This window comes from Peromyscus maniculatus, chromosome 14 (genome assembly GCF_049852395.1).
Source record: "Peromyscus maniculatus bairdii isolate BWxNUB_F1_BW_parent chromosome 14, HU_Pman_BW_mat_3.1, whole genome shotgun sequence".
Classification (NCBI taxonomy): domain Eukaryota; kingdom Metazoa; phylum Chordata; class Mammalia; order Rodentia; family Cricetidae; genus Peromyscus; species Peromyscus maniculatus.
The window spans coordinates 1427460-1441537 of NC_134865.1; the positions used below are offsets into that span (position 1 = coordinate 1427460).

The 14078-nt window shown below is 45.2% G+C and overlaps 2 protein-coding genes across 6 annotated transcripts in view; both read left to right on the forward strand.

Moving 5' to 3' along the window:
- The window catches only part of Sos2 (SOS Ras/Rho guanine nucleotide exchange factor 2), a 96870-nt gene extending 93102 nt beyond the window's left edge, over positions 1 to 3768 (forward strand). For all 4 annotated transcript variants that reach the window (XM_076550560.1, XM_076550558.1, XM_076550559.1 and 1 more), the window contains 2 exons: positions 994 to 1103; positions 1912 to 3768. In XM_076550560.1, coding sequence (XP_076406675.1) covers positions 994 to 1103; positions 1912 to 2421 — 620 coding nt within the window. In that variant the 3' untranslated portion in view covers positions 2422 to 3768. The remainder of the gene's footprint in view (positions 1 to 993; positions 1104 to 1911) is intronic.
- An 838-nt stretch (positions 3769 to 4606) lies between these two features.
- Vcpkmt (valosin containing protein lysine methyltransferase) lies at positions 4607 to 10540 on the forward strand. 2 transcript variants are annotated; one of them, XM_006985434.4, is made up of 6 exons: positions 4609 to 4910; positions 5012 to 5122; positions 5292 to 5361; positions 6653 to 6772; positions 7673 to 7777; positions 10239 to 10540. In XM_006985434.4, exons 1-6 carry the CDS (start codon positions 4645 to 4647, stop codon positions 10251 to 10253), a joined length of 687 nt encoding a protein of 228 aa, XP_006985496.1. In that variant the 5' UTR covers positions 4609 to 4644; the 3' UTR covers positions 10254 to 10540. The 2 variants fall into 2 exon arrangements, with proteins under 2 accessions (XP_042116470.1, XP_006985496.1); XM_042260536.1 differs by lacking the exon at positions 5292 to 5361 and having other exon boundaries at positions 4607 to 4910; positions 5012 to 5111.
- The last annotated feature ends 3538 nt before the right edge of the window (positions 10541 to 14078 follow it).

A 14078-nucleotide genomic window follows, 5' to 3' on the forward strand; every position in this document is an offset into this window, starting at 1 on the left:
TATTACAAATTTTAATTTGGGATTGCTTGCTTATGCATAATAACTAGATTTATTTTATATTGGAAATAGAGTTTCTGTTTAGAAAGGTCTTCCTCTGAACGTGTATACAACACACATTTTCAGGTTGTTTTTTTGTTTTGTTGTTGTTTTGGTCAGGTTTTCGAGACAAAGTTTCTCTGTGTAACCCTGGCTGTCCTAGATCTCACTCTGTAGACCAGGCTGGTCTTGAACTCACAGAGATCCACCTGCCTCTGCCTCCCAAGTGCTGGGATTAAGGGCATGTACCACCACCACCTGGCTTTTTGTTTTGGATTTTTTTTTTTTTTTTTTTTTTTTTTTTTGGTTTTTCGAGACAGGGTTTCTCTGTGTAGCTTTGCGCCTTTCCTGGGACTCACTTGGTAGTCCAGGCTGGCCTCGAACTCACAGAGATCCACCTGGCTCTGCCTCCCGAGTGCTGGGATTAAAGGCGTGCGCCACCACCGCCCGGCTTTGGATTTTTAAAAGGCTTTAGAAGGAGGGTTTCTGTTTTGTTTTTAAAGTGCTGACCATCATGCATGCTAGGCAAGCTTTCCATCACTGAGCTATATCCTCAATTTTTTTTTTCTTTTATACACTTTTTATTTTGAGACAGTCACTGAGTTGCCCAGGCTGGCCTTGAACTTCGTGACCCTGCTTCCTTACTATCTCAAGTAGTTGTGATTACAGGCCTGAAACACCAAGGCCAGTTCAGAATTTCATTATTAATTTTAATAATGTGCCTTCATCTAAGTATTACAGCTACCACATGCCAGTCGCCGTGGTAGATGCTAGGGTCATAAACACACGCACATGGTGTCCTCTGTGCTTAGAATCTCGGTGGAGCAGATAGATAGCAAACTAACAGCTGTGTGAGAACAACCCGTTGACTAAAGGGGAGCGGAAGGACCAAGGGTTGTGATGCAGCTCTGTCCTGTAGCTGTCCTGTGAATGTGAACCCGTCTCCTCTTCCCGCAGAGACTTTCTTCAGCTCGTGTGGGAGTTTACACAAACTGAGTGAAGAGCCGCAGATTCCCCCTCCGCTTCCTCCTCGGAAAAAAGTTGATCCTGAAACTTCAAACTCCAAGGTAGTCATCCGACCTGGGTTCGAGTTGTGAATCTCCAAAATCATACTTGTCTTTAGAGTATTTTTAGAGTGTGTCAATCATAATTTAACCATACTCTACAGATTTTCAACATTTAGGTTGTCATATTTGAAAAATACTTTAAGTAGTTGTTTGATAGATTTTTAAAAACTTCTTTAAAAAGTGGGAAAATTCAGATAATCAGAAGTACATTGTCTTTCTTGTACAGATTTGGGGTGGGGGAGAGTTTGGAATTCCTATTTGGAAGCTAAGGGCATGTCAGAATCTTCTGGAAAACTATACAAGTAGGTTGTTGAGCCCCAGGTTGTAGGGCAGCAGTTGGGCCTGGCACTTGGCTATGCCAAGCCATCCCCTAATGGGATTGTCGCTGCTGGCCTGGATCTCCTCAGAGACCCACTGATTCAAGCACCATGGAGGAAAATGGAAGTAGATGTTGGAAAATTGAGTAGAAGTTGGGTATTAAGTACTGTTGATACCATGTTCTTTGATTCCTGTAAAACTCTTCTTTTCATTGGCCTATTGCCATAAATAAGCTTTATAAATTTCTGAAATGTTGGAAACAAAGCAAGATGACATGGGGCTCTATGTTTTTAGATTTCAGTGAAACCATTCAAGTGTTAAACTGAGCCCCGAATTAAGCTGGAAGTAACTGAGTCAGGAACCTGATATTAACCACATTCATTTGATTTGGGCCTCTAGATTTAATTTGACACAGAAGAATTTTGCAGTCTTTTAAAATTAGCTTACACATTTTTCGAGAGACTAGACATGCCTTTTTTGTTTTGTTTAGGGAACTATGAAATCTGATGATGATCCTCCTGCTATTCCACCAAGACAGCCTCCTCCTCCAAAGGTAAAGCCAAGAGTTCCTGTCCCCACCAGTGCATTTGATGGGCCTGTGCACAGTCCACCTCCACCACCGCCAAGAGAGCCTCTTCCTGATACCCCCCCACCGGTTCCTCTTCGGCCTCCGGAACACTTTATAAACTGTCCGTTTAATCTGCAGCCACCTCCATTGGGCCACCCTCACAGAGACCCAGACTGGTTCAGAGACGTTAGGACGTGTCCAAATTCACCAAGCACTCCTCCCGGCACACCCTCTCCACGGGTGCCACGAAGAAGCCATTTGCTCAGTTCCAGTCACAACAACCTTGCTCATCCTCCAGCTCCTCCCGTTCCACCAAGGCAGAATTCAAGCCCTCACCTACCCAAACTGCCACCAAAGACTTACAAACGGGAGCTCTCACACCCGCCCTTGTACAGACTGCCTTTGCTCGAAAATGCAGAAACTCCTCAATGACCTTAGCCATGTGTAGTCATTGACACTGGAATAGTATTTGTAAAGATTTTTAATTTATTCAAAGAGGCATAGTATTTTAGTACTTTTTACAAATAATGCTCTTACAAAAATGCTACTGATCAAATAAGCTTTTAAGAATGAGAAAAATTGCCGGGCATGGTGGCCCACACCTTTAGTCCCAGCACTCGGGAAGCAGAGGCAGGTGGATTTCTGAGTTTGAGGCCAGCTCGGTCTATAGATCGAGTACCAGGACAGCCATGGCTACACATAGAAACCCTCTCTCAAAAAAACAAAACCAAGAAAAGAATTCTAAAACTTAAAATGCAAAAGCCCTTCACCATAACCCTCAGGTGAGGAGTAGCCTTGCCTTGTCTCAGCTCCTCAGTGCTGCCCAAAGGCCAGTATAATGAACTCCTGTTTGCACTGCAGACCCCGCTAAACTGTGGCTGCGGATGATACCGACTGCACTGAAAGGATAGTTCTCAAGGAAGTGCTCCAGGCTGAGTAGTAGACGCCTTCTTAAGGCGATGAATTCACAGATACAGGATGAACTGTGATGTTACTGGGTCGTCAACCCTCTCTGACCCTCTTCTAGGTTTTAACTTTGTTTGGTTTTTACAGCTAGTGAATAACACCTCCTGTTCTTAAACCTTTGATGCCATGTCTTAAATGCCAGTATTTGCTGCTGAAGACAAAAACAGAAAATAGAATGGAAATAATAGGATGCACTGTGTTTATTATTTTGTTAAAATTATAAACGATTCTACATAACCCGATTATAGACGAAAAGGGGCATGTATCTCATTAAGATGCTCCTTTAGTTCTGCAGTGTATGCTGTCTTTAGCTAATGATTTGCCTCTTGTTTGGGAAAACAAAGTTAATATGCCATGTATGTACAGTTTATTTATATTGTATATATTTAAAGACAATGCTAATAACCTATATAAATTTAAGTGACTTGAGGCCTATAATACAATCTGCTATTTTACTAATTTGTAAGTCAAGAACAAACGTTTCTTATGGCGTAGGAACCAACTGCCTTCACTTCAAAACGTATTAACTTTCTTTAATCTCATGTTAATTGAAATTTTTTAAAAGTTTTTCCAGATTGGTAATATTTAAACAAAATACTTAAAGCTTTATTAAAATTTGTAATCCGACAGGATAAAGCTTTTGTCATTTGGACACCCTCGTTCAAAGTGATCAGAGTGTGGTGCTGATCGTTCAGGAGCAATTGTAAAGTAGCCCAAAGCCACGGTGTTCTCTGCTGGTCTGTGGCCTTTTACTGTGCTTTGTATCAGAGTTCTAACAAGATTAATAAATCACCTCAGTCTTCATTTTTAAAAGATTTGCAATATTGTTTTTCATCACAAAGAACAAAAGGAAGCTGAGTACAGTGGTGCACGCCTGTGATCCCAGCATTTGAGAGATTGAGACTGAAGGATCTGGAGTTCAAGGCCAGACTCAGCTGCATAATGAGTTTGAAGCCTACTTGGGATGCAGGAGACCATGCAAAAACAAAACAAAACCCACAAAGCTGAAAGAAGAAAATCTAGAAGACTCTATCTATCTATCTATCTATCTATCTAATCTATATCATCTGTCTGTATCTATTATCTATCTATCAATCATCTATTTATCTCTCATCTGCCTCTTTATCACATTTGTGTGAGTATTTGTGTAGTATGCATACCACAGATCCAGTGTGAAAGTCAGGCCAAACCTGCAGGAGGCAGTTTTCTCCTTTGCTATGGGAGTCCTGGAACTCAGGCCCTTGGTCTTGCTGGCCATCTTTTGGCCCCAGGGCACGTAAAATTAGAGGATTAACTTTTCTTTACCACTGAAAGCAAGTAGCAAGTTCCCAGCCCATCTTTTTTTATGCACTCATTGGGAAAAAAATAGATGCACAGTAGGAGACTTCTTGAACATAACCATTTTTGATAGGACCTGGGAAGCTGCCTAGACCTGTAGCCAACAGCTCTGTGTGAGCCATTCTCCAGCCAGGAAAGAGCTCTTTCACTGGCTTTGCTTCTCAAAGAGCAGTAGCCAGTGGCAGCCAGCCTCGGCCTCGCCCAGGTAGCTCTTGCGGGCTCCTGCTGCCTTCCGGGCTTTGAGACTCACGCACGCACGCGCCGTGGGCAGCCGCTCGGCCGCTGGGCGGCGCGGGCCTTACGCGGGTGTGACGTCACCACGCGCCGCAGCCTGCGGCGGCGGCGGCAGCCATGGCGACCGCCCGGGAGCCGGCGGCGGAGGACCCGCTGTGGAGCTTTGTGCGGGTTCTGGAGAAGCGGGACGGGACGGTGCTTCGGCTGCAGCAGTACGGCTCCGGAGGCGTGGGCTGCGTGGTGTGGGACGCCGCCATCGTCCTCTCCAAGTACCTGGAGACGCCGGCGTTCTCCGGCGGCGGGGCCCACGCGCTGAGTCGCCGCTCGGTGCTGGAGCTGGGTTCGGGCACCGGGGCCGTGGGGCTGATGGCCGCCACCCTCGGGTAAGGGCTCTGACCCGGCGGGAAGCTGCGGGGCGCCCCGCGTCGGGTCCGCGGCGTGCAGCCCTGCGTGCGCCCGGGCCTCAATCGAGGTTGTCTTGCAGGGCAGATGTTGTAGTCACTGATCTGGAGGAGCTGCAAGACCTGCTGAAAATGAACATCAGCATGAACCAGCATCTCGTGACTGGGTCTGTTCAAGCCAAGGTACTGAAATGGTTTGTATGGCCTTTCAGCTTGTTTCAACATAACCGCTTTTGGTTGCTTTAGGTTGCATTTTGCTCAACGCCATAGTTTAATGTGAGGGAAACTCTCTGCTTCTCGTTGCTGAAATGCATTTAAATGGTTAAAAGCATCGGTTGAAGACATCCGTTTGATATTTTTAAGGGGGGAAGAATTAGAAGACGTGACTTCACCAGACTACATATTAATGGCTGACTGCATATACTATGAGGAGGTGAGTGTCCAGTGAGCTGGCTACTTCGTATGCCCCTAAGCCCACATTCACGTTGTGGCATCGCTGGGTGTGGGATATTTGTCGTTTAGATGATGAGGCAGGAAAGAGAAGACAGAGTCACCACGTATATACAATTCAGGAGAAGCATACAGGCCTGTGAATAGTGGCTGAGAAAACTTACATGCATTCCACCGGAGGCTTTTTGTAAAATTTTAAAAGGATTTCCCCATTTGGATATATTATGAAAAATTAAAATCAATCAATCCTTCCCTCCGTTTCTTTTCTCTCGCACCGACTGTCGCCATGACATTGAAAACTAAGATGCAAGTCAGACAGGGTGGCTCACACCTGGCATCCCAGAACATGGGAGGCCCAGGCAAGATGATGGCCAGGAGTGCCAGGCCAGCCTAGGCCACAGAGTGAACTCCCTCCGCGCCCCCACACCCCCCCCCCGAAAAAAAATTAGTGGCAAGATTTATTACACTTGTGGAATGATTTTTTTCTTTACATACCATTTTATACAATGGTGGGCAGTATTTAAGTTAATGACTGTTGAACCAGCTGATGTTCAAATTAAGGTCAGGAGGCTGAAGAGATGGCTCAGCAGTTAAGAGCACGTACTGTTCTTCCAGAGGACCCGAGTTCAATTCCCAGCACCCATGTCAGTCGGCTCACAGCGCCCCTGTAACTCCAGCTCCAGAGGGATCCAGTTCCTCTGGCTTCTGCAGGCACTAACACTTGTGCACATGCCCATACACAGAAACACACATTCACATAATTAAAATAATAAAAATAAATCTTAAACCAGTAGGGTCAGGCTTACTTTCGTAGGATATATTGTTGATTGTTTAAATACCGCATTAACTTAGGCTAAATGAAATGAGACTTGAGATTTTAATCTAGCTGGGCATGGTGGTACAACTCCTGTAATCTCAGCACTTGGGAGGCTGAAATAGAGGGGTCACTGCAAGTTCAGTGCTAACCTAGTCTGTATAATACACCCTTGTTCAAAACAGAGACAAAGTTAATTCTGCGTGTTTTTCTGTGAAAACAACAAGATCTAATCCTTGAGATTCTTTTTTTGGATCGGGGGTTGGGATAGAAATCAGAATAATTATTGATCAGTCAGCAATTGTTTACCAGTCTAGTTACAGAACATGGCTTTGTTGTGTTGATTCAGAATGGTTTGCTTATAGGGCAGTTGACCTCTTCGCCTCCTGACCCCCTTTGTATAATAGGAAATTCTTGAAGCAATACACTGAAAAATTGTACTTTTTTTTTTTTTAAATAGTCCTTGGAACCATTGCTGAAAACATTAAAAGATCTCAGTGGATCTGAAACTTGTATTATATGTTGTTATGAACAGCGTACAATGGGGAAAAATCCAGAAATTGAGAAAAAGTATTTTGAGGTGAGTATTGGGTTAGGTCCATCTTTGTAGCTGTCAGTGGTTGCTCTGGCAATTTCACTTGGGAAAACTTTCTCTTGATAAGAACTCAAGGAGAGGATCCTCCACAGCCCTCTGCACAGAACCCACTGTTCTCTGACCTTCCCTGTCCTGAGTTTTCTTTCTGTTCTCACTAGTCCATATTGTTCGACAGAACAGGGTCAGGGACTGGTCATGACAAGCGTGTCTTTTCTGAGACAGTTTTCAACACTGTTCAACACAAGACTGGCTCTGGAAGCTTATCAGTGATGTCTTATGATAGAAATGTGCAGGTGGTGAATTTTACTTCTGTGTTTTCCAATACATTTTTAGTACACATTTTACCTAGTTAGTGATTTTTAGGGTTTTGCTGTTGTTTATTTATTTTTAAAATTGTAAAAGGAGTGCCTATCTTGCCCATATCTGTCCTTCACTCCCCGAAGCAGTGACCTAGACCCTTTTATGGGCACAAATTCAACCCATTAAAAAGTGGCTCATTTTGAAGCTATCTGTATTATCCTGAAATTTGGCCTGCTGAAAGGACTCCTTTGGCTTATGACGCCCTCAGATAACATATGCTAAAATGAGTTCCATGTTTTCCATGAATATGAGAACATGTTACTGAACTTTTGAAATTATGTATAGTTAAAATAATTGGTATTTAGTTAAAACATGTCTAATGCATGAACAACAAGTTCTCAGCTCATGCATTTTCATCCACATAACTGCTCCAACATAAAGATACAGGACATCTCAAGACTTGAGAAGGCTCCCATGTTGCCCTTCCCAGTCAGCCATTCTCCAGAAGTGACCGTCATCTTGACTTCATCACCGTAAGTCTGTCCAAGTGACTGAGTGTAACGTATATGTCCTTGAAATTTACAGCTCCTCCAACTAGACTTTGACTTTGAGGAAATTCCCTTGGAGAAACATGATGAAGAATACCGAAGTGAGGACATTCATATTATATACATCAAAAGGAAAAAATCAGTAGGTGCATTCACAGTTCTTCACACTCAGAGATCTCACCAGCTGGTCCTTGTCTGTGGGCTAAGGTGCTGTCCAGTTCACCTCTACGTAGTGAAATAGCAGTGATGACTGAGTGGCCGCAAACCGTGGTGGCACCCAAGACTTCCGTCACCTGTCGTGCCTTGGGTTCTTGGTCACAACCAGAACTCAAGAAGTGGAAGGCTATGTATGCAGTTGGAGGCCAGGCTGGGCTACATAATGGGACCTTATCTCAAAAACTGTGTAAGGCCGGCTTTGTTTCTGCCCTGCAGGGGAAGGAGCCCTTGTACCTGACAGGCAAGCGTCTGCCACTGAGCTAAACCCCCAGTCTGCTGGGCCCCCTTAAAGCCCTTCTCAGCTGTAAATTAAACGGCTGTGGAACTGAGCGCCCATCCGCGGTTACTTTAAGATAATGAAATCCAGAAATGTTTATCTTGACCCATTTCAATCCTGGATTTGGTTGGCCTTATCTGTTGGGCCTGTGAGCAAGCTGCAGGTGATGACGAGAGCGTGACCAAAGAGACCTGTTCACCTCTGGCCGAGGATGAAAAGAGAGGGAGGAGCAGGGTCCAAAGCTTGTCCTCGGGCATGCCCAGAAGACCTGGCATTATACTTCACTTCTTATCATTTCTCTAAGGGCCTCATGTGAGGGACCAAGCCTTGACACACAGGCCTTGGAGGGGCATTTTCCAAATGACGGCATTAGACATGACCTCAGTCAAGCGATTGGCTCTCTGTAGCTTCCTTTTCTCTCTCTCTCTGACTGTTTGCTGTCTATAAGGATTCTAGCCATAGAGTTTTAGGGACCAGAAGTGGTGTTAAAATTCAGTCTAAGGAAAGGAGGAGGGTAAGAGGACTATAATTCAGGTTGGTTGGTGTTCATGTGGAGTGTGCTTAAAAAAGGGGGGGCAAAGAAAATACACTTTGTGCTTTAAGGAATTGCAGTGTTTGCTAAAGCCACTGTACTGTTTTAAAAGATTTTTTTTGAGGCATAAATATTTTTTATATTTCTGAATATAAAGGGTTGTTTTGATTTTACAAAGACCTATTTCCTTTTCAAATTGATATAATTCTCATTTCATAAAATTTACCCTTTTCAAAGCATACATCTTAGTGACTTAGTATATTCAGAGTTGTATAAAGCACTACTTTCTAATTTTAAGTGTTCTCCTCACCCAGAAAAGAAAGGCCGCTAGTCTTCACTGCATACTGCTCATTCTGTGTTCTTTACAAGATAATCTCACTGTGTGTCCTTTCCAGTCTCTCCTTTCGTTCAGCCAAGTGTTTCCGGGGTTCCTCCGTGTACCCTGCTTCACCTTATACTCCTTTCTGTGTGAGTCACATCCTTGTGTGTGGTTCTGGTCATCTTATCCACTCATTCATTCATCAGCTGATAACATTTCTCCCATTTGCCTCTTACCCGTAAGGAATAATGCTGCTGTGAACATTCTTTTTGGGGGGGAGGGGGCGGAGGGGGGGTTCCCGACACAGGGTTTCTCTGTAGCTTTGGAGCCTGTCCTGGACTAGCTCTGTAGACCAGGCTGGCCTCGAACTCACAGAGATCCACCTGCCTCTGCCTCCCGAGTGCTGGGATTACAGGCGTGTGCCGCCGCCGCCGCCGCCGCCGCCGCCGCCGCCGCCGCCGCCGCCGCCGCCACCACCACCACCACCACCACCACCACCACCACCACCACCACCACCACCCGGCTTGCTGTGACCATTCTTGTGTGTGCACATTTTTCCAAGTCCTGGGTCTGTCTGAGTCTAGAGGCTGCATAGGTATGGTGAAGTGTGACCAAACCTTCCAGAGCGGCTGTAACTGTCGGCATCCCCACCGTTGGTGTGCCGGGCTCCCTCACTGCCATATCCTCACCAACACGTCTATCTGTCCATCTGTCCTGACTGGAGCTATTGGAGTAAATGTGGAGTGGGATCTCATTGCAGTTTTGACTCTCTTTTTCTTTTTTTTTTTTTTTTTTTTTTTTTTCTTCTCAGAACACACTTTTATTGGAGCGCCTCTTGGTTAAGGGAGAGCGGGAGGTGAGGGGCCGACTCTCTTTTTCTTAATGGTTAATGATATTCAGTATCTTATATAGCACTAGAGACATGTTTTCCCAGTCTCAAATGGAGTTGCCTTTAATATTCTAAGACTCCTTTGCCTCTTGATGCCAGATGTGTGACTGCAGATTTCTCCTATTCTGTGGGTGTCTGAATGTTTTGGTGGTGTAGTTTTTGCAGCACAGAGGTTTTTGATGATAGTCATACATCTGTTTTCTCCTTGATTGCTTTAGATGCAGGCTAAGAACCACCTCTAAACATTGCACACGGCTGGTCACTTGAATTGCATTTAGCCACTACTGGGTGTATCACATAGTATAAAACACCTAATAAATAAGTTGGTGATGTGAAATTAATGTCTAACCCCCCCCCCCTTTCCTTATAGAAACTGCCATCATGAATCCCTCTTCCATCTTACCCACGCTCCTGACATCCTGGGTAAGGTGCAGCTGTGAATGGAGCATGTGCATACAGCATGGGAGAGCGCGTTACAGTTTCTCCAGCATGTCCTTAGAGACCTGTCCATGGATGACGACCACCACGGACCGCCCCCAGTGTGAAACACCTGCCTGCAGCGGACCTGTAGTCCAACTTGGGTTAACTTAGCTCAGCACCAAGGTCTGCTTAAAAAAACACTGGGATCACTCAAATAAAAATAAATTTGAGGTTAGCCTCAGTTCTAAAGCAGCATGGTTGACTCAGTACATTTTCAAGAAACTAGAGATAAGTTGATTCGATTTCTAATGATATCTATCTGTTACTATATAGTAATGTTTTGAAGGCTGGTCATGGTGGCCCACGCCTTTGATCCCAGCACTGGGGAGGCAGAAGCAGGCGTGTCTCTAAGTTCCAGACCAGCCTGGTCTACAGAACCAGTTCCAGGCGTAATGAGACCCAGTCTCAAGAGAGAAAGAAAAAACAAAAGTAGAGATAACTCAGCCCAATTAGCAATCATAGTTATCTCTTACTGTATGGTTATGTTTAACTTGGAAGCAGTAAATTTTAATTTGTCTTTCAGGTAAATTTCAAAGACGGTCATACTTTTACATAGTTGTGTAATAGTGTTTTTTCTTTTTCCTGATACATTTAATACTTACGTGTTCTTTTAAAAGAAACGGAAAATATTACCTTGCGTCTTTACTGGTCAGAGTTTTCGTTTCCCCCATTACAGGTAGTGAGTGATTTCAAGAGTTAGGGGTCCTCCAGTGGGTCACTAAGACAGATGCTGTCTCCAAAGGATAGCATGAGAAAAGAAAGCCAGTTACAGGTGTCTGTGCTCACCCGGTCCAGCAGTTTTCTCGTGAATGCCATCCAAGAAAATCTGATTTTAAAATACCGATATTAAGACATCACATTTACACGAAACTGGGTTGTTGTTGTTGTTGTTGTTGTTTTGAGTAACTAAAAATTAGTTCAGTGCACATTTATCACATGCTTTTTACTACGTTGTCTCCAGTTTTTGTTCCAGTAATCACCTGCTCACATGAACTAATCTTTCAGTGACTTGAACACCATCACCGGTTCCAAAAAAGTAGTAACCAGATGGAATTCTGGGATTCACAGTCATGGTGCGAGGTGGCGCGTTTCACGTGTTGAAATAAACATGTTTCTGGAACCTTGTGACTCTGAATGCTTGCAAAGTGACTTTGAAGAGATGAACATTTGGAGGCTTCCAGAAAGCAGTAGCGGCTCCATGTAGAGACTTTGAGACTAGAGTCGGAGTTCAGAACAGTGAGTGCTTTATGTGGGAGCTTTCTTAGGTTTTAAAGCTCGCCTGCTGTTACATTTTCAAAGGACCGTGTTGGTGTGTGCCACCTCTTGAGGCAGTCTGCCCCAGGCGGTTAGTAGAGGCTAAAGGTGTGACGCTTGGGAGGTAATAGCTTACACTTGGCAGCTTGCTCCACAGCATGGAGCTCCTAAGCCAACACTGACCTTAGACGCCCTCAGATTCCCACAGCCTCCCCACCCAGCTCCGCTTTCTATTCCTCCCTCCTCGGAACTGTGCACATGCAGTCCAGCTGGCTTAGCCCAGAGAACAACTTAGTGCGGGTTTTCTGGAAGTCACACCCTGCTCGCCTGCCCTCCCTGCTCGCTAGACCCACTCCCTAACCTGTCCTCCGCAGTCACTGCCTCTGGGGACCTGACTGGAGGGAGCAACTGGACTTAAGTAATTGGTAGCAGAATGAAAGGGGATCTTAAAGTTCCCTGTTCTGGAATGAGGCCAACACTGAGCTCTAGTGCAGGACTTCGCCGAGGGGTGCTCCTCCAGAGAACACAGGCACCAACTGCGTTCCACACAGAGAAGCCTGGGGGAACCCCAGTTTTGGAAGAGTTCAGTATTTGGCACATTGGGGCCTGTTAGTGGAACAGGGCCCTGTACTTGGGAACCACCAGAAGAAGGACGTGGGAGGTAACTGGGATTCGCTGAAGGTGAAGGGAGACCAGCGTCTCTGCTCAGGCTTGTGTTGACCTGGGAGAGTGATCTGACTGTTTTAGACCAGAGCTTGGGGCTGAACTGGACTGCTGTGAGCACAGAAGCAGGGGGTAGATGGACCCTACCAGCCTGGGAAGTGATCTGTGATCAGTTGGGGGCTGGAAGGCTTAGCAGCAATGTGTATGTCCAGAGAGAGCGAGCTGCCCAGAACACATCTGGAACCCCAGCACCTGGAAGGTGGAGGCCATAGGACCAGAGGTTCAAGGTCATTCCGGGCCACAAAGTAACAAGACCACATCTCAAAGATAAATAGCAGGTGCAACAGACAGATGAGGATGCCGATGGCTGGGCATGAGCCAGAACGTCCCAGCTGTCCACACCATAGCTAGTGCCTAAGGAAACTGCCCGAGATGAATCAGGATCCTCTTGAACAAGTAGGCCCTGCTGCTGCGCACAGTGGGGCCCAGAAAGCACTTCCAGAAAGCAGGTGGAAGTCAGCTGGGAAGGGTTGCAGCCCTGCTTTGGGGCAGTGTTTCGTAAACCATCCTACATGGTGAGGTCACCTGGGAAAGTGGAAGCAAACAGAAGCCGAAGCTATGTTCTGCCCAAGCTTCATCCAAGCCCAATTAAACAAGAGGCGTGATGTTAGTGTTGAAAGACTCCGGGTAGCTTTAATGTTGATCCTACATTGAGAACCATGACCGTAAAGAAGCATGTGTCTGCTTCCCAAGAGGGAGGGCAGAGCGGAGGGAGAAGAACATTTAGAGATGAAATGGCCTGTCCTGCACACAGTGAGAGCTGACTCTAAAAACCTTATGAACAACTTTAGAAACTGCGATCACTGTCAAAGTGTCTGAAAATACAGAGAAATCTGAGCAGAGAGGGCATGAAAAGGAGGGATTCTACAGTTCAAAGAGGCAAATTTCAGACTTCATCACCAATAACCTGAGTCTCCCCCATGTTCTGCGGAGAACTTGAGGGACCTTTGTGGCTGCTTAACTGCGTCTTCTGCTCTCATGTATTGCTGTGTCTGCGGACTGTAGATGGTGAAATTAGGTTGGCTTCAGTTACTTTAAGAAGTAATAATCCAAAACGGTGGTGGATCTTTTTTTTTTATTTCTTTGTCACCCTCTCCTCGAGCTTTCTGGTTAAATGTCCCGATGAGTGAGATTTGGGGATATTAATTCCGAGGATGGGACAGAGAACCAGGGCTGTGGTTCTAAAGGTCCCCTGTAGGTGGCATTACGAGTCTTCGTCTTTAAACAGCTTCTACCAAGGTGGCTGTAAAAGTGCGGATTTTTAATTGCAGTCACCCTCGGATTTTAAAATTGAACTAAGTTTGATTTTCAGAACAAGCCCGCCTGTCAGGAGTTCCTTGCTGAAGAGCACGTGGCAGACGCTAAATGGGATGGTTTTCCTCGGAAGTTGTATTTGGTGTAGCTTTCTGTCCATTCTGTTCAACTCTCATTCATGAAGCCACACACACTGTGATTCATAAGTTGTTTGTTTCTGCTGTCGATCCCGTCTGTACAAGGAAGAGAGACCTTTAAGAGTCTAAATTGGTTCTCGTTAGTGCAGTTCTGAAAATGAAGTTCCTTCACCTTGAACTTCATTTTCTAGCTGAAGTGCCTAGAAGTACTTAAAACTTGTAATTAGTTTTAATTGGCTCTCCAAATAGGCATTCCTTCTTCATTAGAGGAGCAGATTTCATATCAAAAGACTGGAGCTGTCTGTCAGTGGCTCTCCCACAGTCCTATAATCTTAGGGTGAACAAAGTTTCACTGAAAAGTA

Bases quoted from the DNA above. Each gene is read 5' to 3' on its own strand.
- Vcpkmt (XM_006985434.4), top strand. From the start codon at position 4,645: ATGGCGACCGCCCGGGAGCCGGCGGCGGAGGACCCGCTGTGGAGCTTT. The intron at 5,362-6,652 runs GTGAGTGTCCAG...TTTTTTAAATAG, and splicing joins ACTGCATATACTATGAGGAG to TCCTTGGAACCATTGCTGAA. The intron at 6,773-7,672 runs GTGAGTATTGGG...TGAAATTTACAG, and splicing joins TTGAGAAAAAGTATTTTGAG to CTCCTCCAACTAGACTTTGA.